The sequence below is a fragment of the Carassius gibelio genome, chromosome B5 (assembly GCF_023724105.1).
Source record: "Carassius gibelio isolate Cgi1373 ecotype wild population from Czech Republic chromosome B5, carGib1.2-hapl.c, whole genome shotgun sequence".
NCBI classification, from domain to species: Eukaryota; Metazoa; Chordata; class Actinopteri; order Cypriniformes; family Cyprinidae; genus Carassius; species Carassius gibelio.
The window spans coordinates 40,706,533-40,731,850 of record NC_068400.1 but is presented as its reverse complement, the minus strand read 5'-3'; the positions used below and the strand labels follow the sequence as shown (position 1 = coordinate 40,731,850).

The 25,318-nt window shown below is 37.0% G+C and overlaps 1 protein-coding gene and 1 long non-coding RNA gene across 6 annotated transcripts in view; one reads left to right on the top strand and one right to left on the bottom strand.

Annotated features, from left to right (window-relative positions):
- Positions 1 to 366: 366 nt before the first annotated feature.
- LOC127957296 (protein unc-13 homolog B) overlaps positions 367 to 25,318 on the top strand; it is a 118,289-nt gene continuing 93,337 nt past the window's right edge. For all 4 annotated transcript variants that reach the window (XM_052555761.1, XM_052555760.1, XM_052555759.1 and 1 more), the window contains exons 1-14: positions 367 to 895; positions 5,692 to 8,111; positions 8,736 to 8,758; positions 9,802 to 9,845; positions 9,944 to 10,019; positions 11,906 to 11,980; positions 13,063 to 13,282; positions 13,658 to 13,885; positions 14,049 to 14,190; positions 15,408 to 15,577; positions 16,549 to 16,664; positions 17,270 to 17,433; positions 17,793 to 17,943; positions 19,152 to 19,220. In XM_052555761.1, the coding sequence (XP_052411721.1) occupies positions 5,735 to 8,111; positions 8,736 to 8,758; positions 9,802 to 9,845; positions 9,944 to 10,019; positions 11,906 to 11,980; positions 13,063 to 13,282; positions 13,658 to 13,885; positions 14,049 to 14,190; positions 15,408 to 15,577; positions 16,549 to 16,664; positions 17,270 to 17,433; positions 17,793 to 17,943; positions 19,152 to 19,220 (3,855 nt within the window). In that variant the 5' untranslated portion in view covers positions 367 to 895; positions 5,692 to 5,734. The remainder of the gene's footprint in view (positions 896 to 5,691; positions 8,112 to 8,735; positions 8,759 to 9,801; positions 9,846 to 9,943; positions 10,020 to 11,905; positions 11,981 to 13,062; positions 13,283 to 13,657; positions 13,886 to 14,048; positions 14,191 to 15,407; positions 15,578 to 16,548; positions 16,665 to 17,269; positions 17,434 to 17,792; positions 17,944 to 19,151; positions 19,221 to 25,318) is intronic.
- LOC127957300 (uncharacterized) lies at positions 21,649 to 25,280 on the bottom strand. 2 transcript variants are annotated; one of them, XR_008153764.1, is made up of 2 exons: positions 25,201 to 25,280; positions 21,649 to 21,760 (listed from the first exon to the last, which is right to left on the bottom strand). It is a non-coding gene; the product is annotated as an uncharacterized LOC127957300 (long non-coding RNA). The 2 variants fall into 2 exon arrangements; XR_008153763.1 differs by lacking the exon at positions 25,201 to 25,280 and adding an exon at positions 24,527 to 24,606.

Below are 25,318 nucleotides of genomic sequence, written 5' to 3'. Positions count from 1 at the left end.
TTATAACCCACAGACTTATGTTCTCATGATCAACTGAAGATGAAAAAAAAAATCATACAGGTTTGGAACAACATGAAGGTGGATAAATAATGTCAGGTTTGTTTGTGGATGAACTAATCCCTGAAGCAATTCTTTTGTCAAAAATGACATGAAAAAAAACTTGCTGCGCTCATGATGCAACTCATCTAGCACTTTGGACACAGCGATGAGATGATGTCATAGTGAGAGGAAGAAGAGTTGTAGGAGAGATGTGGAGTGTGTGCAAGCCTCCGCAAGGGGGAGGAAGAGAGAGAGAAACAGATGGATGGAGAAGTGAAGAGTGAATAAGGCAGAAGTGTGAGGGAGAGCGAGAGAACGAGAGAGAGAGAGGAGGAGAATGGGTGAAAGTGTGTGAACACTCACACACAGCCGAGGGTGGATGTGTTCTTAGCAACAAGCCCGAGGAGTGTAGGAGGAAGAGACGGGAGAATCAGAGATAGAGGAGTGGAACACTGACACAAATGTGTGTGAAGGAGCAGGAATAAGAATTACGCGTATATTTGAATGAATTATAGTTCGTCAATAATTTAAATGAGAAGATTGCATTGAGGAGCTTGCCAGGACTACATAGACTTTAACTTGTGCTATAATAGAGAACATAAGGAACTGACATTGATTTCTTTTTAAGGTTAATTTATTGGATTATTGTGGAAGCTCTCTGGAGCTTTGGATAAAAGCTAAATCTGTCGTTTTCACTCTATTTTTGACATTTATTTTACCTTTGGACTTGAACCAGTCCCTTTCTACATTTGAATCACAATGTGGAGCTCTTTTTATAATTCGACTCTGTTGGAAAATTCTCACTATATTTTTCATATAGACATGTGGTTTAACTGATCTGTGCAGCTTCAACGTGGTAAGTTGGATTATTTTTTTTTTATTAAATATATTTCGATAATAATTTCTGTTAGTATTTAGAGAACTTATCTTATTGCAAGCTTTTACAAAATTATTTTAGAAAAGGTTTTGCTTTATTTTCTGTATTTTGTTGCACTATGTATTGGTTAATATTATTAAGGAAATCTATTTGTGTATGATTTCTTCAAGTACTCTATTCACTGTATATAGGTTTATGCAATTGAAACATAAACAGGACTAATCTAATCATCTGAATACTTTCCTCTCTTATCTAAGGTGTCATGCATCCACTGATATAAGTTTGAGTGTAATCGTGTTGGTTAGTGGTACTTTATTGTAATTTAGTGCATGTTCAGTAATATAGATATTGGAGCTGGCTGGTTATCTCACTCTTATTTGCATTTAGTTGCAGTTACTGTGAAGTCAACAGGTTGTTGTTCCATCGTTATGATTGCGTTTCATTTTGAATGTGTGGCAGATTTAATATTTACTTAGTTTGCATGCAAAAAAGTAGCCAAGTTCAATTCAAAGGTCGTGCTGTGCTGTAGGTATTGTTCTTCAATCTTGACCTTCAATGCATTTCTGGTCTTTTATTCTTGAATAAGAAAAAAACACACAAAAAAATATTCTTGTCTTCCACACAACCTGTTGTTTTTAAAAGTTCTTTTCTTTTTGTTCTTATTTGCTTTGGATGTTTGAAGCAACATTTAGACACAGCATGATCAATGAAATGATCAATATCTGAAAATATGTAGCAGATTGCAGTGAAGAATAGATCTTCTACAAACATTGTTTAGACTGTGTGCTATTGCTTTTGCTTCGGTAGATGAATGTCTAGTCATTTCACTTGACTGTCTGGATAAAATTATAGTGAAAAAGAGAATGGGACATGGGTCAGTATGAGAGAAAGGGAAATAGATTGGCACAGCAATTTTCTATAATTGATCATCAACTTATTGTGCCTTTGCTTGCCGTATAGTTAGAATCATTTTCTATTTTAAGTAAGATGTAATATTTTCACAATTAAAATTTCTGGCATACAGATTTGAGTCTTCTATGTGTGTACTATAGAAAGTGTGTCTTCTGTATGTAGCAAGGTCACACTGTCTGGTAGTGTCAGCAAAGACACGTGTTTGAACCAAATCTAAAGCCCAGTGAAAGGCAAGATTCATTAAAAACCCTGGCATTCATCACATTGTGTAGACAATTACATGCTTCACTTGTAATATGGTACTGTATATGAAAGATGTGAGAAGTGGTGTGCAAAGCTGTGAGCTCTGAAAGAGGCATTGGCAATTAAAATTCCAATTAATAATCAGTCACGAAGAAGCTATTTATTTGATCCTTCTATTGCATTATAAAAAACATTTTCTTTATTTTTTTGACAATAAAATGGTTAATACGTGTTGCTGACCATTAATCAATTATATTTATTTAATGCACTTTTTGACTTTGGATCACTGCACTCATGAAGAAAAAAACATTATACACACACACACACACACACACACACACACACACACACACACACACACACACACAGTATATAGTATATATAGTATATAATAAATAAAGCCAGTGCTCCACACTGATCTCATCATCATCAGTCTTTCTGGAATAACATGAAGAAACAGAACAAACTGAGACAGACTCAATCCAGAAGAACTGTGGCAATGTCTCCAAAACGCTTCAAGGAACCTGCAAAGCTACAGTACTGTGGAAAGTTTTAGGCACTTGAGTAAAAATGCTCTAAAGTGAGGATGCCTTCAAAAATAATGCCATAAATATATTTTATGAATTAACTTCTATTAACTTAACTAAATTAAATCAACATTTGGTGTGACCACACTATGCATTAAAAAAAAAGCTTTTGCCCTTGGTGCATGAGTGCATTGTCTTTCAGGTAACATTGCAGGTAAGTTTCTTGAAGTGTCTTGGAGACATTACCACAGTTCTTCTGGATTGAGTCTGTCTCAGTTTGTTCTGTTTCTTCATGTCATTCCAGAAAGACTGATGATGATGAGATCAGATCTCTGTATGGAGCACTGGCTGCTGGTTGACTCCCTGTGCAAACAAAATTCTCACTGGATTATTACATTTAATGGCAAAAATAATGTTTGGAAATGTAAACTGATATTTACTCCTAACACACTACAGCAAAAGATAGAAATAACTGACTTAAAACCATTTTTTGTTGGTGAAAATACTAGTGGCTGAAGACTTTTGCACAGTAATGGAATTTTTTATAATTATTATTAATCTTTTTTTTTTTTTTTTTGCACCCAGTAAACTCATTTTAAAAGTCAATTTATTTGTATTTAATGAAAATTGCTTAATGTGTGTTGCCAAGGAGAAATGCTGTTATTTTTATTAATTGGTTTTTGATTTCGGTAATAAGATCTGTTTTGTCCAGGAAAAGGGGATGAAATATTGGAATCACTGGAATTGAATTTTTGGACTTATAATGTCTGTAGTAGAGGCATAGTAATGTGTATCATCTTCCGGACAGCTGTAGGGCTGGGTGAAAAGACTCTGAAATAATTTTAGCTACCCTAAGTGAAACGTTCCTCAAGCACTCAGTGTCACAGACGCCTCGCTTTGCCTGGCACCTCATTTTTTTTTGGTCCCCTACCTTCCTGTCTCAATGTCTCACTGAGGTGAATGTGCTCCATGCTCAAAAGCTGGTGTTGTGGGTGGTAGTGTGTTTACCCTCTGCTTTCTCCTTCCAGCATCCCCTACGCCTCTGCTTGTTCTGTGCCTTTGTCTTCCACACCTTTAGGTAGACAGAAAACGCATGCCTTGAAGATGGGCAAAACACATAGATGCAGAAATGGTGTTACCTTTAGCCCTTGTGCTTCAGTGATCTCAAAAAGCCACATTAGTGTGCTTCTCACTGTGCTTATGTGGATCACTCACCCCTGAATGCCCTTACCTACAGTGAATGACAGATAGAGAGAGTGTGGAAAAGACTAGGTGAAAAGGCGAGACCGTGAGGCATGCAAGCAAACTAGTGAAGCGTAAGACTGTGTAAACAAAATGTGGCATAAAAATTTTGGCTTTTGAGAACTCTCATCCAGTTGTTTCTAGTTAGACAAGTGTGAGTGTACGATCGAGACAGGAGATGCAGAAGGACTTAAGGTTTCATCACATATGAGAGATATAACACTTCCGCCACAACTCTCACACCATTTATAACACTGTGGTTTAACCACACCATAACTCATCTTCTCTTAGCCTCACTGTCCAATCGAACACTACCTCAGAGAGACATACTCGACCGTGTACTTATTTGGGAGAGACTGCTAAAATATGCAGTTGGTGTCTGTCAAAAAATATATGCAGCATGCAGACTCCCAGAACAAGGGTGTCAAAATAAGATAAGCAGAATAACTCAGAATAATCTATTTTGGGTTATACCTGCTTAACATCTATGGGTCGATTAGTAATTCCTGATTGCCTGCATGTATAACTTGTCTTAAGTTGATGCTTGGGAGTAGATAACAGTACAAAGAAACATAGATGGGAATAAAAACATAGAAGAGTGAGTTTTATGCAGGTAACTCCCATCTTAGTATATAGATAGATATCTTTCTATAGAGACCCTGACTGCAGGTATAGCACATGGTTTCCATGGCTACTCGTCCAATGTCACATGATTTTGCACAAACATGTGACATTTTCTCTGGTTAATTGACTCTCCACAAGGAGTCGATGAGCCAGCATGCATCTTCAGCTCTCCCAAGATTCCAGTTATTTTTATATACTGATCTCCGAAAGTGAATGAAATGTTCCTGAGTCTGTTTTTGCAGATTTTCCATGGCAAAATTTGTATCTTGCTGTATTTCGTACTTTAGTATGCATGGAGAATGAGTTAGGCATAGCAAATAGTATAATGCACCAAGATATACAAAGAGAATAGCCTTTTGTGGTTTTAATGCAGCTCTCTTGTAGGGAAACATTATTTTGATTTGATTTATGCAATAGAATGTGTATATCATATAATGTAATGTCAGGGCTGTGTTGCTATATTACTTTACTGTTGCACTGAGATGCCATGGATTTAAGTGAATGTTCTTAAAAGGTCTTTAGTTTATCTTTTGCTCTCCTTATCTGTTGTATGTTTTCTCTTTAGCAGATAAGCAAAGCCAAAAGTGCTGTTGCATTTTCAGTCTTTGTATATTACTGCTGGAATGCTAGTATAATGTTACTTTGTCCTTTCACTTTTATACATTTTTGTTTGATTGATTGATTTATTTAGATATGTGTTTGCATCACTAATTTTCACATTATTTACATGAATCTTTGTGTGTGGTAGATTTTAGTTCTTGCGAGATAAAAACAAAGGGATAATGTTCATTGTGTTTCTGAGGAGAAAATGCTAGTCAGTCTGATAGAGCTGCCCATAAGCTTGCATAAATATAATTGGGGCACATTTCAACATAATAAATGTGACCTCTGTCAATGGTATTTTGGACCAGGTCATGTGAAAATTAATAAGTAGACACTTTCAGTGTGTTTTAAACTGCGCTTTGGGTGAGTCAGAACATATGCAGATGATAAATTCTCTGTGTTGTTGTTTACTTTGTGTTGCTGAAAATACATGACAAAACTTTGATAAGGGAGGAAATTAACTGTATACAAAATTGAAGGTCTAGATCAAATGCATATTCAGTCATGTACTTGACAAAATCAGTAAATTTTTGCTGGTGTGATGCTTCAAGATGTACTTTCCCCTCATAGTCGTGGATTTAGCCCTACTTAAATCAACCGATAATCTCTCACTTATATCATCAGATGCTGTATTTCAAGCCTGAGTAATGTGATTCAGCTCTACAGCATGGAAGAAGGGAGGAAAACGATGTTCTCCCGCAACCGCTGCAATGGACAGGATGGCACAGGTGTCCCTCAATATCCCCGACCCAAAAAGAAAACTTCAGCGCCAAAGAGAAGGCAGCCTAATCCCAAAGTTGCTCTGGTGTTGCGTGGGAAAATTCATCGTTTCTTGCAGGGATCTGCAGATCATTCTGTCCAGCCTTCGGGTCTTTACTGTGCTGGAATTGAAGAAGAGGATGAAGAGGGGGAAGAGGATGTTGAAAAGCTGCAGAGCTACTACAGGAGAGGATTAGCTTCAGCAGAGGTCTGCTGCTCACCTCAGGTGCCAAATGGACATGGGCTGGGAGTGGTTTCTGGGGCAGCTTGTGTTGGGGAAGTGGAGCTAAATCGAGAGGGAGGCATCAGAATTCCTTGCACTTTGCAGCACAACAGTAATTCTACAGTAGCTCAAAACCAAATGACCCAAGATGTAAATGGGACTACGCTTTTGTCTGGAAGAGGACTTGATGGTGAGCCTAAAAGACAGACGGAGACTTTGCTGTGCAGGTTAAATATGGCGATGCTGGATGAAGTCGTGGAGGGGAATAATGAAGACTATAAAGAGGAAGAATCAAGTGCTATCGTTGAGCACATTCTGAAGGAATTGAGAGGGATCAATAAAATTCAAGAGGAGATTTCAGACTTGAGGGAGTACCTGTCATCTGTTCATGGCTCTGTCGAGGAGGTCTCTAGCTGTGTAGATGCTGTCCTAATGGAGATCGAATGCATGCGTTCTGGAAACAAATCTGGTGTCAATACTTGGCCAGGAGCAATGAGTGGCACTGAGGGTCACTCCCTCCATACACACAAATCAGATAACACTGTTAGTATAGGCTGCTACACTGTTGAATCCTCAAATAGCTGTGGTGATATACTCTCAGAATATCAAGTCATAGATGGGAAGCACAAAGAGGCACCAAGGCAGTCAGCTTTCACTAGTGTTGAGACTTCAAACCACAATGAACATCATCCTTTTATACAAGAAGCATCTAATCAAAGGTCTGATGTATCTCAAGGTGCAAGGAGAAGGAAGCTTAGCTTTGGTTACCTTGAGCGCCAGGATGGACAGGACTGTCCGAGCACCAGTTCTCTGTCTTCGGGTCAGAGTTCCAAGTCTGAATCTGATCCAGAAAAACCCAACTTTGGACATGGCAAAGCAGGGGGTGAAAGTCAGACCTGGAACCCAGTGGCTTTAAAACATAGTGGGAGCGGAGATATCTGTTGGAGCGAAGATGATTCTTGCTCCAGACAAGGCAGTTTTGAAGAGGCAGAGTGCTGCATGGGTGAAGTGGGCAGCTGGGACCCATCAAGAGCTGTAAGTACTTGTAAGATGGGCACCTCGGATCAAATTTCCATAGTATCTGGTAAACACTACAACTCTCCTGTTAGCAATAGAGGAGATTGGAAGCTGTATGATGCAGAAATGCTGCCTGAAGAACCTGGTTTGGGCTGCCACAATTGCAATGCACATGCTAAATGTCCTCAGAGCTCTGTTGATCAGAATTGTGCGTCGTCTTGTGAAAATTGCGTAGTTCCATTTAAAAGCAAGTCAACAGAAAGTGTGATTGTTGAGCCATCCAGAAACTTTCTATATGAAGGTACATCACTCTGTAATCAAAATGTCCCTGATTGGAAGCCAGGCTCTGCTGATGACAGTAATGTGACGTTTAATGTGAAAAAGTTTGGTAGAGCAGTTCTTGATTTCAAAACTGCCTTGCGAGGAGCTCTGAAGAAGATGGATGGAGCTACTGCTACTACACCTGGTGAAAGGGTCCAAGTCCATACGCAGATCTCCCCACGTGAGGAACCACAAGGAATGGTAAATACTGAGACACCAAATTTAGACATGCCTCAAACAGAGATGGAGACTACACAAATAGAAACAAATTATTCTGAGCAGCCTCCAGCCATCGTTACAGAAAAAGGTTTCATAGAGATACCTCAATGCATCTCCACCAAAGCAAAACCTGAATTGCCTGAACATTCAGAACATCCAAATTCTCCAGGGTTGGACTCATCCACCAGTAATGCATCAGATGCTACATCTGGACATCCAACCAATGCTCAGTTACCACAGTGTTTCTCTACAGACATTATCCCAGACTCTTTTTCTCCTGAGAAACTAACAGTAGAAGAGGAGCAAAGAACACTGGCAGGGGAAACGCAGCCTCCCACTGAGTCCTCTACAGAAGGAAGTAGTGAAGCAGAGCTTAGTCAGCGGGATGCACGTCGTCTGAAGTGCCTCAGAAGTTTCCAGCAGATCCTAAGGGAGAAGAGAGAGTCCAGAAGACAACTCAGTATAGGGACCATGTCAACATTTTCTGAAGATGATTTGAACCCAGGTATATTGAGTTTGGAGGCTCTAAACATTCCTATTCATTGTTCTCCTTCATTGTCACGTGTTAGAAGTTCTTCTGACGTTTCAAATTTGCAGTGTTAGTTAATTTCTGTGAAGTCAATCTTCTGAAATGTATGTCAGGAATTGAAAATAAATCATTCTGGTGGCTATGCACATCAAATGTGTCTCACAAATAACATTGAAACATTTTTTTTAGCTATAAAATATCTGATGTCATCAGAAACGTAGCCAGTGGGTGTTTGGTCCTTTCCTGCAGATATATTACCAAGCGTCCTGCTGGGTGTTAAACTAATCTGGTTCCCCAGGCTCAAACAAACTAATTACACTCATCAAATTGAAATTAAAACAAATCAGACATGAAAGTAGAGTGCAGTGAAAATTTAGGAGCCATTATAAATGAATAATACATCTTAGTGAAACTTTTATGAACTGTCTTGATTAATTGCGAAAATCCCAACACTTATGCAGTTCATGTTCATCCGCAGATGTACTGTAAATATGTTCTTGAACAACAAGTTTAATTGCTTTATTTCTATTTAAAGAGTGTTGTCTAGTTCTGGTTAAAAATGGTGTGATAGCCTGTTGTGCTATTTATTGTTATTTTCAGATGGAAGCCAGGATGAAGATCAGGTTATATATTTTTCTCATGGTTTAAAAAGTGCCTTGGTGTTTTATGTTCGCACTGCTAGAGATAAATGATGCTGTTTGAAGGTCTCTAGTGTGCATGGTGCTAACAGGCTTCCTTGATTTGGGTTTCCTGCATTGTGTTGAGTTACTTGTGTCTGTTTTATTTCATTTTTAAATCATGCCTTGTTCTCATGGCTTGTACTCTATGCTGCATTGTAAACATTACACACATTTTCAGTCTGTGTTATTGATTGTGGCTCATTAAAGTATCCCTCCCGGTTATACCGTATAAAATAGAAACTGTGATGGCAGATTCATTTTAAGGCCTAGGGTTGCTGAGTCAGAGTTTTATAGCTATGATTTTTTGTTTTGAGGGGTTTGGCATTACAAATGATCTTGCATTGGGAGGTTATTGATTTTGTTGCAATTACATTAACAATTAATCTCTTTTGGAGTAAGAAATGCTTCATTTAGTGCACAGTCTGTTGCCAAATGATGAGTTATGATGATGAGATAACATGGTCTGTGTTTTGACAGCACGGAGGTGGCATAAATGCTACTTCAATTATTTGTCCTAATTATATAGTTAACAAAAATATTCTAAATATAAAAACTTGTTTATTCTAGTTATATATATATATATATATATATATATATATATATATATATATATATATATATATATATAATTGCTTCTTTGAAAGATAAGCCTTTATCTTCCTGCATTCACATCAAAAGCAAAAATAATTTTCTCTTGTTAGATTTAGGTCTTGAAAGTAAATTAAATTGTGATTTTCTGACAGGAAGTTACATTAGAGAATTCTGAGCCTTTGCATGTTTAATCTTGCCTTGACTGGAATTGTTCTCGTGACTGGATCATTCTGCTTGTATATTCATGAATATAGTGAAATTCAATCAACCAAATGGCAGGGCTTTCTCTGTTCCTCTTTCTCCTTATTTTCCATTACGTGCTGTTTTTGTTGTCTATATGTTTTAACATTTAATATTTGTTTTAATGCATCACAACTTGATCATCCTCTCAACAGAATATCAATGGAGACTATAACAAACATCCGTGGGCCAAAGCTGGGTATGATCTCTTACTCATTCACTTTCACCGTTTTTGAACAATGTTGTTGTTTAGCAGTTTTTTTATTTATTCTGTAATATCCATATAAATATCTTTAGGGGAGGAGGAATATTTGGCATTGATAGCATGCCTGACCTTAGGAAGAAGAAGCCTATCCCCTTGGTTAGCGATGTGGTGAGTGATTTTGATTTGTTATTTTTTTCATATTGTTCCATATTGAAATGCAACATTTTCACATTTTTGGTAATATTTCCAATTATTTTCAATTGTAATCTAAATCTTTCCAATATAACTAAAAGTTTAGCTGAAATATGATCTGATCTTTTGTCATATTTCTTTTCCCTAATGCTTTGCTTTCCTTCATTACCAGGCCATGGTAAGTAAATCTTTCTATAAGTGAATGCTTTGTAAAGATTTTTTTAAGGTCTAAATTATTTAAGCTATAATACGCGTCCTAAAAAGACACGATGTTAGAAGATTCCAGTGACAAGCATTTTTTCCGTCCACACTAAAGACAAAAGTGCTGTAATTTTTTCACGCAAAAAATATAATATATATTGTACAGATGTAGTTTATATGTCAAAAATGATTGGTCCTCAGTGTGTGATACCATCATCTTTGGTCTGCTGCTCTATTCTGGTGTGATTGCAGAGCAGTAATAATATATCACCAATGAATAACCGTATGACATCCTGTCTCAGAAGGGTTTGATATTACAAGTGGTCTGTTTTTGTTTAAAATGGATTTTGGTGTAATTGGTGTAATACGTGTAATTTTCCAGCAATCTTGTAGTTGAATGTCTTCTCTACTCCCTTAAAGAAGGACATCTTATGTGACTAAATGCATTAAAAACCAGACAAGTGTGCATACGATTGAGAAGCAGAGCTTTATTTGAAGTGCTCATCTTCTCCTCCAGTTTACTGACATGCCCATGAGTCAGAAACTTGCACAACAGTTTTCATGCCAGCAAACACTTTTTTTTATATAAAAGTTGTTTTAAGCGGAATATAAACAAAGGTTATTGCACAAATCGATTCTGAAAGGTCACTTGCTGAATTCGGTGGTTAAATATTTCTGTGTAATCAAACCTGGACACTAATGTTGCCTAATTTAATGTTGACGTGTACATATAAAAAACATTTTATCATTAGAATTTAAATATTTGCATAATATTAATATTAACATGCATAGAAGTTACGAAGAGTAACATTATTCAGCAGTGCATTATCCAACAATAATATATTCCATAATAGTGGTGTTTATTGATTAATAAACATTGCTTTAACATTTCCAATATTTTACCCATAATTAGAGTGATAAACATTATCATATGATTTATCCTTCATTATTTTGTCAAAATTTTAATATTTTTTGTTAATAATTATTAAGATGTGCCATCCAAATGATATACAAGGGATAAAATACTTATTTTTTCTTATTTTTGTTTTTCGCCTAGCAATGTAATATCGATCCTTGTACAGTAGTTAGCTTTCAGGCATTTTTCTCCATCGACTGAACCTTAACCATGACCTGCCAGCCCCGTCACTCACCCTGTACCACAATTGACTTGCTGAGTGATTGGGGGCTCAAGAAAAGAAAAAGCCAGGACATTTGCATGTTTTTAATCACTGTCATTAGCTAAGAGAGGCTAAATTATACTCTCATCTCTGTTCTCATGGAAAATCAATCTTTGGCGCATTGGTCTGCCTTAAGCTATATAACTAACACTGAGAGTTCAGCATGATGTATCAACAGTTTATCTAGGCTGGGTTTTGTATGTGTTGTTGCTACTATACTTTATTATTTACAAAGTTAACTATGAAATGCTAAAAGCCATTTAAGTAGACCTGGTGCCATTAATGGCAGAACAGTGCTTAGCAAATTAATGGGAATGTAGTGGAAACACACATAGAACAACATTTTCCAGGTGTTTAAGGAAACTTAAAGGACAACTTTTGCTAAACCCACTGGGAGAGCATAAAATGGTATAATGAGTGCTACAATTACTGATTGTTAATAAATAGGCTCATGTTCATATTCAACCTTTGCTCCCCTCTCAGTCTCTTGTGCAGTCCAGGAAAGCAGGGATCTCTCATGCATTAGCTGCACGCTCTTCACTGAAGGACGAAGAACTGGTAGGAGATGCAACAAACACAAACATCTGTTGTCTTTCTGCTTCTCACTTTATCAAGCTGTTTGTGTTATAACAAGACTAGCGACAGAGCTTTTGTCCTGCATTGTGAAATACATTTGAGTGAAACAGATCATCAAAAAAAAGTCTAGATGCAATGCATGACTTGGTTCTATCATTGTTGATTGGATAAATGGAAAATGATTGGAAAAGCCCAGTTGAACAGTTCACAATATGCATTTTTAAAAACAGCCTGACATTCATGGAACTGCAAAAAGGAACAACAACAAAAAAAGTTTCTACTCACTGAAAAGCCATGAGTAACATCATTGAATACCATTTGGTCACATGTATTGTAACCAGTAACCATGTGACAGTTTGGTAAATAATGATCTTATTTGTGTCAAATGTCTTCATTAAAAAGTACTCACCAGGAAAATATATCATTTTTAACAAATTAAAAGAACGAATGATGTCTTTTAGCAGACTTTCAAAAATAATATACAGAAGCAGACCAATCATGAATAAACAAATTGTGTAACATTTTTACGTTAAAGATGTTTTTTGTCATTTTTATAGCTTGACAGCATCTTTTTCATTTGATTTTAATTTAAGTGTTTTTTGTTGCTTTTGTGTTGTAGTGATAATAGAGTAATTGTTGACATAATTCTAGTTAAAATGTCTTTTATCAAAATGTAAAGGTATCCTTCAAAATGCTTCTTTGGATTGATGAAAACTTTTTTTTTAAAATAGAAAAAGATGTATGCCACCTACACTTTATGTAGATGTGATGTGGCTCTCATTTGGTCATCAGTTTGACACCTGTGAGCCCACTTGCATAACTACACCTACATCATGAACCAGGACCAGAATTTATAAAGAGTATCTTTGTACTCTTGCCTTTTTATGTACTTCTCAATGCTTCTGTCTATTTTCTGTTTGAACCATTCTTAACTACTTCATGATGTTTTATTTCAACACGTCCTACATGTGATCTGGGGTTTGTTTTAAAATGTCCTCTTCATGGTTGCATCTAGGGCCTGTTTATGGCAGAAACTGTTTTCAGTGTATTTTCTCTCTCTGTAGAAGAATCACGTGTACAAGAAGACCCTCCAGGCTCTGATTTACCCTATTTCTTGCACGACACCCCATAACTTTGAAGTGTGGACGGCCACCACGCCTACCTACTGCTACGAGTGTGAGGGTTTGTTGTGGGGCATCGCGCGGCAGGGCATGCGCTGCTCAGAGTGTGGAGTCAAATGCCACGAAAAATGCCAGGAGCTTTTCAACGCAGACTGTTTACAGAGTGAGTCATCAACCAAACACAGAAAAAAAAACAGCAACAGCAAAACAAATCTATATATGTATTCTTTCTTTAATCTTCATGCAACAATTACAGTAAGCTGTTTATTTAATTTCTTAGCAGTATCTGTTATGAATGTTACATCTGTGCCATTGAGAAATGCTTTTTTAATGAAAGTTACCAACTCCGTGAGGAGAAAGCATGTAAAAATTAGTAAGAAATATTTAAGATTATGCACTATGCAATTCATGAAATATATGCCAAATATGCAAAAAGTGTACAGTGTTCAGTATTTGTCATGTTTTTGATTTCTTTTTTCATTGCATGTTTTATTTTGTGATTCAATTATGTCATTAAACACTTCTTTACGATTGCTAGGAGCTGCTGAGAAGAGCTCCAAAACCGGAGCAGAGGACAGAACCCAGCACATCATATCAGCCATGAAGGACCGCATGAAGATCCGAGAGAGGAACAGGCCTGAAATCTTTGAAATGATAAGGCTTGTGTTCAATATGACTAAACTGAACCATGCTCAGCAGATGAAGGCCATCAAACAGACTGTGCTTGACGGAACATCAAAGTGGTCTGCCAAAATCTCCATCACGGGTACGGAAGCAGGGACAGCTGTTATTGCTCTCATACCTTTCTGTAATCAAGGAATGGTTGTATAAATGCAGATTTCTAATAGAGCTTTTAATGATATGCACTGTGCCAGCATTGGAATTCATTTTCCCCTACAAGAGTCTGTTTGTTCATGTGTTTTTTCCAGTGGTGAGTGCTCAGGGCCTGCAGGCTAAAGACAGAACTGGTTCCAGTGATCCGTATGTGACCGTTCAGGTTGGCAAGACTAAGAAGAGAACCAAAACCATCTACGGTAACCTTAACCCTGTGTGGGAGGAGACGTTCAATTTGTGAGTCTTTTACAATATTTTCTGTTCTCTTTGCTCTTTTGGAATCCTGTCTTTTATCTGCTGTGTTCTTATTTGCATTTCTTTTTAATGTAATCAGGAAATCATTGCTTAGGTGTTGTTATATGTCATCACTCTTGTCTCAGATATTTCTTCTAATGCTCTCGACGATTGTGACGATTATATCTTGTATCTCCGCTGTTGGTTGTAATATTGGTGAAGTAAATCCACACTTTGCAACAGTAGGCTACCATTGTTGTATATGTTTGTGCGCGCTTGCCTTTAAAATCGGCATGTACTGCGCATGTGTACCTACCATACTGTGTACACGCATGACATCACGGTTTTCAAAGATTCCAGTATTGGGTGTTGTTTACACGTTTTCAAAAGTATGCTTTTTCATTCCCCAAAACACCATTTGGTTTAAATGAAAAGGCAAAAAGCATAAAAAATTTCCCGTTCTCGGCTGAAACATCGCATAAACGGCCCCTAAGAGAACAACAAATGATTTACAAAAAAATATGAGGAAGATTTTAAAGGTGAATTTTGCACTAGTTTGTTAAAAAGTGTTATACCGGAAGAAAGTACTGCATTGCATTACATTTGACAAATAATCTTATATGGCTTAATACAACATATAAGAAGCAATAATCTTTCAAATAAACATGGTTAAGCAGTGTTGTAAGACACCCTTAACCATGTTAATATTGTGCCTTACCATTATTTAATAACCTGTTGTTTTATAAAAGCAATAGTATGTTTTCAAGGATAGTTTCAAGAATGTTTGTAACCAAACAGTTGCTGGCAGCCATTTACTTCCATAATAAACAAATTAAAAATACAATGGAAGTCAGTGGCTACAAACAACTTTTGATTGTTTGGTTACCAATAGAAGAAAGAAATTCATCCAGGTTTGGAGCAATTGAAGATGAGTAAATGATGACACAAATTAATTTTTTGGGTGAACTGTCCCTTTTTTTTTTTTTTAATGAAAATGAGATAATGCTTAGTTTATTGAATACATTTGTTTTTAATAAATATCACAGTAAAAGTTCTTACAAGTAATACAGTTAGGTTCATCAATATAACTACGCTGTTTACATTTGTCAAAAATATAGCAACTTGTGTTAATAATGATTAGTTGTCAACTTTGTTGAAATCTCAGCTTTCTTTTATAAAGCAGCTGGGATTTGTTCACAAATTTACCTTCTCCTCCCTAGTGAGTGTCACAATTCATCTGACCGCATTAAACTGCGTGTGTGGGATGAAGATGACGATATAAAGTCTCGTGTGAAGCAGCGTCTGAAGAGAGAATCTGATGACTTTTTGGGTCAGAGCATAATTGAGGTCCGAACCCTCAGCGGAGAAATGGATGTCTGGTACAACCTCGGTAAGTTCCTCTGCTTATGCATGTGTCACATGTGTGGTGTTACTGATTTTTTGTTTAAATGAATGATCTTTTTTATTCTCTAGGGCTTTGAACGTACTGTAGCTCTCCTGATTTTAAGGCATGATGTCAATTTGTAGACAAACTTGAAGTCTATTTTGCTGTGGGTCCCCTCTGGAATTTTGAAAAGGTTTTATGTTTTGTTCCACAAAATAAATTACACAGTGTTACATGAATTTTTAAACCTTCATGTGCAAATTTTTTTCAATACTGAAAGCTGAAGTTGCTCCACAAGGCCTAAAGAAGAGCTTATTTTTCTCATAAATCTAAAAGTGATATTTGAAAAACCCAATAGAAATTCTCAAGGGAACTCATGACTAGACACTGGTAATTTTCTTAAAGGTTTTAGGACTACGAACTGAATGGCTCTATAGCATGCCACACAAGAAATGAAACCATCTGTCTGTCTAAGTGTTGCAATTTCCGTGCATGTCATAAATTATCTATGCCTAAAATATGAAATGTGATTTGTAATAATATGTATATATTATTTTATTCTTAATGCTTTAATAAGCCTGGTCCCAAAAAAATCTTATAATGGAATGATTTGCATGAAATGCATTTAGATCAAAGATAAGATTGTGACTTGCATAATAAATTAAATATGTCGAACATTAGCACTGGATCTTTTACAGTCAGTCAGATGGTCTACAGCCACACGAGTGCATAATAATGTTACAGAAAGTATGGTTTCTAAAACAACACATTGTTTGTTTCCGATGGAAATACTCAGTATTAGTATTCATTTTAAAGTTTTGATATCTTTACATTTGTTTTCTCTTGAAAAAAAGTTAAATGTAACTGTATCTACTGCTATGCATGGATCAAGGGTCACCATTACGAGATGCGATAAATGAAGAATTGTGTTTCGTATCAGATATGTAATGGCCATGTGTTATCTTAAACTTTTGCAGAAAAACGCACAGACAAGTCAGCGGTATCAGGGGCCATCAGACTGCAGATAAGTGTGGAAATTAAAGGGGAAGAGAAAGTGGCCCCTTATCATGTTCAGTACACATGTTTGCACGAGGTAAATGCCTTCACACACCACTTTGAATTCTTTTTAGATAACAAATGTCTGTGTACACTACAGTGCAAATAATGTGCAGTTACGGTTTTTAAAAGAATTTACTTTTATTCGGCGTGGATGCATTAAATTCAAATGTGACCATGATGATCTTCTATATTGCTTAAAAAAGATATGCTGTTTTTTGAACCTGTTCTTTGAAAAATGTATCATGGTTTCCACAGCAGCACAACTGTTTACAACATTGAAAATAATGCAAAATACTGAGCAGCAAATCAGTATATTAGAATGACTTCTGTAGGATCAGGTGACATTTACGACTGGAGTAATGATGCTGAAGATTCAGCTTTGCATCACAGGATTTAATGACGTTTTAAAATATAATAAAACACTTATTTTAAATTGCAATTATTTTGTACAATTTTAACTGAAATTTGCATCAAATAAATGCAGCCTGGGTGAGAATAAGGCTGTGGAAATATTACAAAATCTAACTCAAATCTGACCATATCTAATATATTAACTGTATGCTTGAAAGCAAATAACACACAATAATTTCTATAGCAAAGGACATCACCGAGCCTCTTTCTCCCTCTCTTTTTTTGTAGAATATTTTTCACTTTGTGACAGACGTTGAAGGACAAGGTGTGGTGAAGTTGCCCACGGCACGAGGAGATGATGCCTGGAAGGTCTACTTTGATGAGCTTGCTCAGGATATTGTAGACGAATTTGCCATGCGCTACGGAATAGAATCCATCTATCAGGCCATGACGTAAGCCCTGGAGCATTTCTTCTGTATCCTGACAGTCCTTTGTTAATAGGAATTATCTGCTTGTAGCATTGTGTAACCACATCAGTAATCAGTTAGTTAGAACTAATAATCCTATTCAACACATTAAACCTGATTATGCGTTTATGAATGTAGTACTCACCCTTATGTTGTTCCAAACACATAAGACCTTTGTTCATCTTCAAAACACACATTAAGATATTTTTTGATGAAATCCGAGAGCTTTCTGACCCTGCATAGACAGCATCGCAATACTAAGTAATAATAGTGAATGTCACTTTTTTCGAATAATAAAAGCATGCTCAGTTTCTTCCTGGATGTCTGTGTCTGTCCACCTGTAGGCATTTTGCATGTCTTTCCTATAAATACATGCTGTCTGGTATTCCTGCGGTAATGAGCACACTCCTGGCTAACATCAACGCATTCTACGCTCATCCCACCTCAGTCACCAACGTCTCCGCCTGTGACCGCTTCACTGCCTCCAACTTTGGGGTAATGCAAAACAACTGTGTTTTTTGTATATATATATGTGCAAACATGTAAAAAGAAATTAATTATTTTATTCAATAAGCATGCATAAAGTGACAGTAAAGGAACATGTTGTCATGAAAGATTTCCATTTGAAATAATTGTTAAAATAAATTCTTTTCAACTTTGTATTCATGGAAGCATCTTGGAAAAATGTGTCACCATTTCCACAAAAATATTAGGTGTCACTGTTTCCAGCATTGGTAATATAATAAATGTGTCTTGAGCACCAAATCGGGACATCAGAATGATTTCAGAGGCATCATGTGACCCTGAAGACTGGAGTCATGGCCACTGAAACCACAGGAATGAATTCAATTAATAATAATATATTCAAGTAGACACAATATTCATAGTCAAATATATTAAAACAGTTCTTTTAAATAGCAATGTTCTTCTAAAATATTTTGTAATGTTAATGTAAAATATTATACAAATTTGATCAAACCTAAACTTTTGGATAGTAGTCTGAGCTGCTGAGTAGTTTAATGATACTGATGTGTAGTGTAATGATATAATCTGGAAAATCTTTCTTGAACATGCAAACACAGAAAAGCGATACATGCATTGAAAAGTCCTAGTGGTGTTGGACTCTGTGTCAATGCTTTTGGAATGTTGCTCAGCCAAATTAAAAAACCGGAATCACCTGTTGTGTAAGATATAATGTCACATTCGATCACACAGTGATAGTGAGTTTGACTGTTATTATCAGAGTCACATAAAACCTTTGATCCTAAATGCCCTGAGGCTCTCATACGACACAGATGAAGATGCTATCTTGCCAGCTCCTCCTATCAAAGCATAAATACAAACTCTCCCTTCTTCTGTAGGAGTGTTGCTAATACAAGGATTTTGAAAAGAGACAGCACGGTGAATAACTGAGAACTTCAGTGTCCCTGAACCTTTGAATCCCTTTTAGGTTGTCTCATTGCCATCAGATGGATTAATCCAAAAGCCAGTATGTTTTTGTTCATGTGTGTCCACGCTCTGTGTCCTTGGTTCAAGGTCTAGATCCCATTCAAAGTGAGACTGGTGTCAGAGAAACACATCTTGTGTTCTGACTCAATAACTAAACCATGCTTTGGCTTTCAAAATGCAGAAAGAAACAGCCAATCTTTTTTGTTTGCTAGATTTTATTCACCACTGACTCATTTCTCTCTCTGTTAATGCAGAAAGATCGCTTTGTTAGACTGCTGGATCAGCTCCATAACTCTCTCCGAATTGACCTGTCAACATACAGAGTAAGTATTCATCATGGTCTTTACCCTAACCTAATCTACAGACACAGTTTATGCACACTAGGATGCTGTGGTGTAAAACAAATCACAGCTTAGTTGGAAAATGACACACATTAAAAAATATTTTGCTGCTTACACGTGTTGTTATTTACCTTTTTGTCATCCCATTTTATTCTTTGTTGTCATACTGCATCTTAAGCTCAAGCTCTTCACTGAGACTGTTGTCTCCTTTGTAAACTTTTGACAAGGTTTTTATTATGGGGGAATTTATTTATTTATTTTAATACTGATAGATCTTTAGTCATCATTAAGTCATTAATCTTTAAAACATTTCATTATTATTTTATAATGGCCAGAATCAGAAAGAGATTTATTGCCAAGTATATTTGCACATACAAGGAATTTGTTTTGGTGACAGAAGCTTCCAGTACACAGAGAAACAACATACAGATAATAAAAAATAAAGATATGCGAGTACAATACACATATGTGTAGATATATATAAATGGACAAAATTTGTTAGTGCAGGTGTTCTGTCCATCCATCCATCCCTTCTCCAAGCCACTTGTCCTCTGTATGGTCACAGGGATGCTGGAGTCTTGGGCTATCATCTCGGGCAGCATATTTAGGGCTCAAGCCCGAAGGGGCGAAGAGCCCTATTGTTCTTCTAAGGATTATTAGGGCTCAAGCCCGAAGGGGCGAAGAGCCCTATTGTTCCCCTAAGGATTATTAGGGCTCAAGCCCGAAGGGGCGAAGAGCCCTATTGTTCTTCTAAGGATTATTCTTCTTATTATTATTTTTTTTATTTTTTATTAAACCTTCCGGGGGGTTTAAGGGGCCTTAACATGCTCAAAAACTCTTGAAAATTGGCACACACATTGGAATCTGCGGCCATCAGGACGCTGCAGAGGCTGGGACCCGGGCGTGGCACAGGGACTCTACAGCGCCCCCTGGAACACCTTCAGAAATCTTGAACCATAGCTCACACACACTTGCATGTATTTATATGAAACTCGGTACACTTATAGATCTCATTAAGCCGAACAACTTTCACACTTTATGTCTTAGGCTCCGCCCAACAGGAAGTCAACTATTCAGGGCTGTTTAAAAAAAGCATGCTCTGGAATTTGAAATACTCCTCTGAGGATTTCAACCCGTTCGTCACGAAACTCGGTGAACATGATCTCAAGACATTGGGGATGAAAAATTGCGAGGGGATTTTTGATATCTCGAACGGTTTGCCCGTGGTGAGGCGTTGAAATTATGGCGAGAAATGAGAAACAGGAAATGTCTAATAACGTCCACATACATTTCCTGAATTTGATCAAACTTCATTGGTTTGTTCGTTGTATGATACAGATCGTATATATGTGACTATTAAGAGTCAACGTTATAGCGCCACCAACTGGCAGCAGGAAGTGAGTCATTTTCAAAATGTTTTGAATTTAGCATCTTATTTTTACTCGATTTCCTTAAAACTTCATCAGAATAATGACAAAACACGGCCGATGTAAATCTGTTGTGGGGATATTGATATCTAATATGGCGTTGCCATGGCAACATGTCAAACTTGAATGTTCTGTTATGGTGAGTTTGAGGCAGACAACAAGCTCAGACTTACATGAAACTCAAAATACATATCGGTATTATTGATAGCTAGACAATGGCAAAAGCTTTTAAAAGGGCGTGAAGGAGGCACGCTATAGCGCCACCTTTTGTCAAAAGTGGGGGGGTTAGTTTTAGCTACAGACACAAAACTTGGTACATAAATTGTTCTAATCAAGACGGACAACTTTCTAATTCACAGTCATAAGCTACGATCAACAGGAAGTCGGCTATTTTGATTTGAATGTGTATTTTTGAGATTTTACAGTTGTGAATTAATGCATACTCCTCACAGGGGAAGTACACTATACACACCAAACTTTGTCTACATGAAGAAAAACCATTGAGGAACTTAAATTGCGAACGGATTTTGGTTAGCTTGAACGGTTTTGTCGTGGTGAATTTTTGAAATGACAGTAAAAAGGGAAACATTAATTGTCTTGTATGTTTAAATTGCAGCTTCCAAACACTTCAAAGCATTTTTTTATACAAAGATCAAATCATTCTGAGGAAATATGCATAGTTTCACGACTTTACAACACTGTATGGATAAAAGAAAATTAAAAAACTGTCAGACTTCTCAACTGACATGATCTCACTCTGGCCACCCTGTCTGTGTGAGGGAAGTGAGGGGGAGAGGGAGGGGGAGTGTGAGGGGGTTGGTGACTGTGACAGTGTGTGTGGACTGTAGGGAGGGGCTGTCTGGCAGAGAGAGAGAGAGGGAGACCTAATCATCCCTTTAATAATCAGGAAAAAAAAAATTGTATTTTAAATTGTTATTGTTTTTGTTGTTGCTAATGGTGGTGTTTTTTCCTTACATTACAGGTTAAGAAATCTCTTAGGCCTTATCCTTTTCTGTCAGTTTTAAGGATTTAACAACATCCTAAGAACCCTAATTTGTGCTGCAAAAAATAATTTCAAACTCATTTGATACTGACCTATGACAAGCTGTGACGTGACATGACATTTATTAATCTCATGGATGTAACAGTAAAACTCTTCAACTGACAGATAAAGCTGCAATGCAAGCAAAACTATTTCACAAATGCTTATAGGTCATTAAAATCATTACAAAACACTAATACATTATTTAAGGATTTGGTAACACTGTAAAATAATGTCTAATTTGTTAACATTATGCAGTATAACATAGTATGCAGCCTTCGTAGGGCACCAACTCCCAGAGGGGGCACCATCCCAGTTGCTCAAAAAACAAAAAAAACAAAAAAACATGCGCCATTCTCCCATCCACACTCGCGACCGCTCACACCTCATGTTTGCGGCTGAATGTTCGTAATTGATGGATGGACATCTATGCCTGGGTATAGGACATCAGCAATCCGGCACAGAGAAAAGAAAACTAAAGAAAATAAAACAGGCATAAAGTTGTCTTGACATTGGACTTTCTAGAGTCTCAAATTTAGGATCGGTCTCTAAAGTTACATGTGATATTGTTATACACTTTTCTAACGTCAGTAGCATTTGAAGAGAATGACTTACAGTCATAAAAACAACTGTAATTGTTCATCTAGGTGACAGCTATAATGCACAATTAAATTGAATGTTTGATATTTATTACAACAAACTGTAAGTCATATGTAAATTATGCTACTTTTTCACATGGGCTCAAATGCAAATTTGAAGCTCAATAGCATTTGAGAAGAAAGACTTGCAGTCACAAAACAATTGTAATGTGTTCATATAGGTGTCAGCTACAATGCACACCTTATACATTTTTTATAAATATTAAAATAAAGTGTTACTAAAGTTATATATATTGTTCTGTGTATGTGATTTCAAAGTCTAGATTGGTCGGATTAACCCTTTAACTGCCGCATCCCTTAAAACTGATTGTCAGAGGGTTACTGTAAATGCTTATGCCCGCTGGGCACAGTTATCCTGATGCCACCGGGGTGGCGTTGCACTGATGGCTTGAGCCCGACATCGCTGCTTGCAGCTATATTTATTTTTTTTATTTTTTATTAAACCTTCCGGGGGTTTTTGGAGGCCTTAACATGCTCAAAAACTCTTGAAAATTGGCACACACATTGGAATCTGCGGCCATCAGGACGCCACAGAGACTGGGCCCCGGGCGTGGCACAGGGACTCTACAGCGCCCCCTGGAACACAGTCAGAAATCTTGAACCATAGCTCACACACACTTTCATGTATTTATATGAAACTCAGTACACTTATAGATCTCATTAAGCCGAACAACTTTCACACTTTATGTCTTAGGCTCCGCCCAACAGGAAGTCAACTATTCAGGGCTGTTTAAAAAAAGCATGCTCTGGAATTTGAAATACTCCTCTGAGGATTTCAACCCGTTCGTCACGAAACTCGGTGAACATGATCTCAAGACATTGGGGATGGAAAATTGCGAGGGGATTTTTGATATCTCGAACGGTTTGCCCGTGGCGAGGCGTTGAAATTATGGCGAGATATGAGAAACAGGAAATGTCTAATAACATCCACATACATTTCCTGAATTTGATCAAACTTCATTGGTTTGTTCGTTGTATGATACTGATCGTATATATGTGACTATTAAGAGTCAACATTATAGCGCCACCAACTGGCAGCAGGAAGTGTGCCATTTTCCAAATGCTTTGAATTCAGCATCTTATTTTTACTCTATTTACTTAAAACTTCATCAGAATAATGACAAAACACGGCCGATGTAAATCTGTTGTGGGGATATTGATATCTGATATAGTGTTGCCATGGCAACGTGTCAAACTTGAATGTTCTGTTATGGTGAGTTTGAGGCAGACAACAAGCTCAGATTTACATAAAACTCAAAACACATATCAGTATTGGTGATAGCTAGACAATGGCAAAAGCTTTTAAAAGGGCGTGAAGGAGGCACTCTATAGCGCCACCTTTTGTCAAAAGTGGGGGGGTTAGTTTTAGCTACAGACACCAAACTTGGTACATAAATTGTTCTTTTCAAGACGGACAACTTTCTAATTCACAGTCATCAGCTACGACCAACAGGAAGTCGGCTATTTTGATTTGAATATTTAAATTGAGCTCTGATTTAATGCATACTCCTCACAGGGGAAGTACACTATACACACCAAACTTTGTCTACATGAAGAAAAACCATTGAGGAACTTAAATTGCGAACGGATTTTGGTTAGCTTGAACGGTTTTGTCGTGGTGAATTTTTGAAATGACAGTAAAAAGGGAAACATTAATTGCCTTGTATGTTTAAATTGCAGCTTCCAAACACTTCAAAGCATTTTTTTATACAAAGATCAAATCATTTTGAGGAAATATGCATAGTTTCACGACTTTACAACACTGTATGGATAAAAGAAAATTAAAAAACTGTCAGACTTCTCAACTGACATGATCTCACTCTGGCCACCCTGTCTGTGTGAGGGAAGGGAGGGGGAGAGGGAGGGGGAGTGTGAGGGGGTTGGTGACTGTGACAGTGTGTGTGGACTGTAGGGAGGGGCTGTCTGGCAGAGAGAGAGACAGAGAGACCTAATCATCCCTTTAATAATCAGGAAAAAAAAAATCTGTATTTTAAATTGTTATTGTTTTTGTTGTTGCTAATGGTGGTGTTTTTTCCTTTCATTACAGGTTAAGAAATCTCTTAGGCCTTATCCTTTTCTGACAGTTTTAGGGATTTAAAAACATCCTAAGAACCCTAATTTGTGCTGCAAATAATAATTTCAAACTCATTTGATACTGACCTATGACAACCTGTGACGTGACATGACATTTATTAATCTCATGGATGTAACAGTAAAACTCTTCAACTGACAGATAAAGCTGTAATGCAAGCAAAACTATTTCACAAATGCTTATAGGTCATTAAAATCATTACAAAACACTAATACATTATTTAAGGATTTGGTAACACTGTAAAATAATGTCTAATTTGTTAACATTATGCAGTATAACATAGTATGCAGTCTTCGTAGGGCACCAACTCCCAGAGGGGGCACCATCCCAGTTGCTCAAAAAAAAAAAAAAAAAAAAAAAAACATGCGTCATTCTCCCATCCGCGCTCGCGACCGCTCACACCTCATGTTTGCGGCTGAATGTTCGTAATTGATGGATGGACATCTATGCCTGGGTATAGGACATCAGCAATCCGGCACAGAGAAAAGAAAACTAAAGAAAATAAAACAGGCATAAAGTTGTCTTGACATTGGACTTTCTAGAGTCTCAAATTTAGGGAAGGTCTCTAAAGTTACATGTGATATTGTTATACACTTTTCTAACGTCAGTAGCATTTGAAGAGAATGACTTACAGTCATAAAAACAACTGTAATTGTTCATCTAGGTGACAGCTATAATGCACAATTAAATTGAACCCTAATTTGTGCTGCAAATAATAATTTCAAACTCATTTGATACTGACCTATGACAACCTGTGACGTGACATGACATTTATTAATCTCATGGATGTAACAGTAAAACTCTTCAACTGACAGATAAAGCTGTAATGCAAGCAAAACTATTTCACAAATGCTTATAGG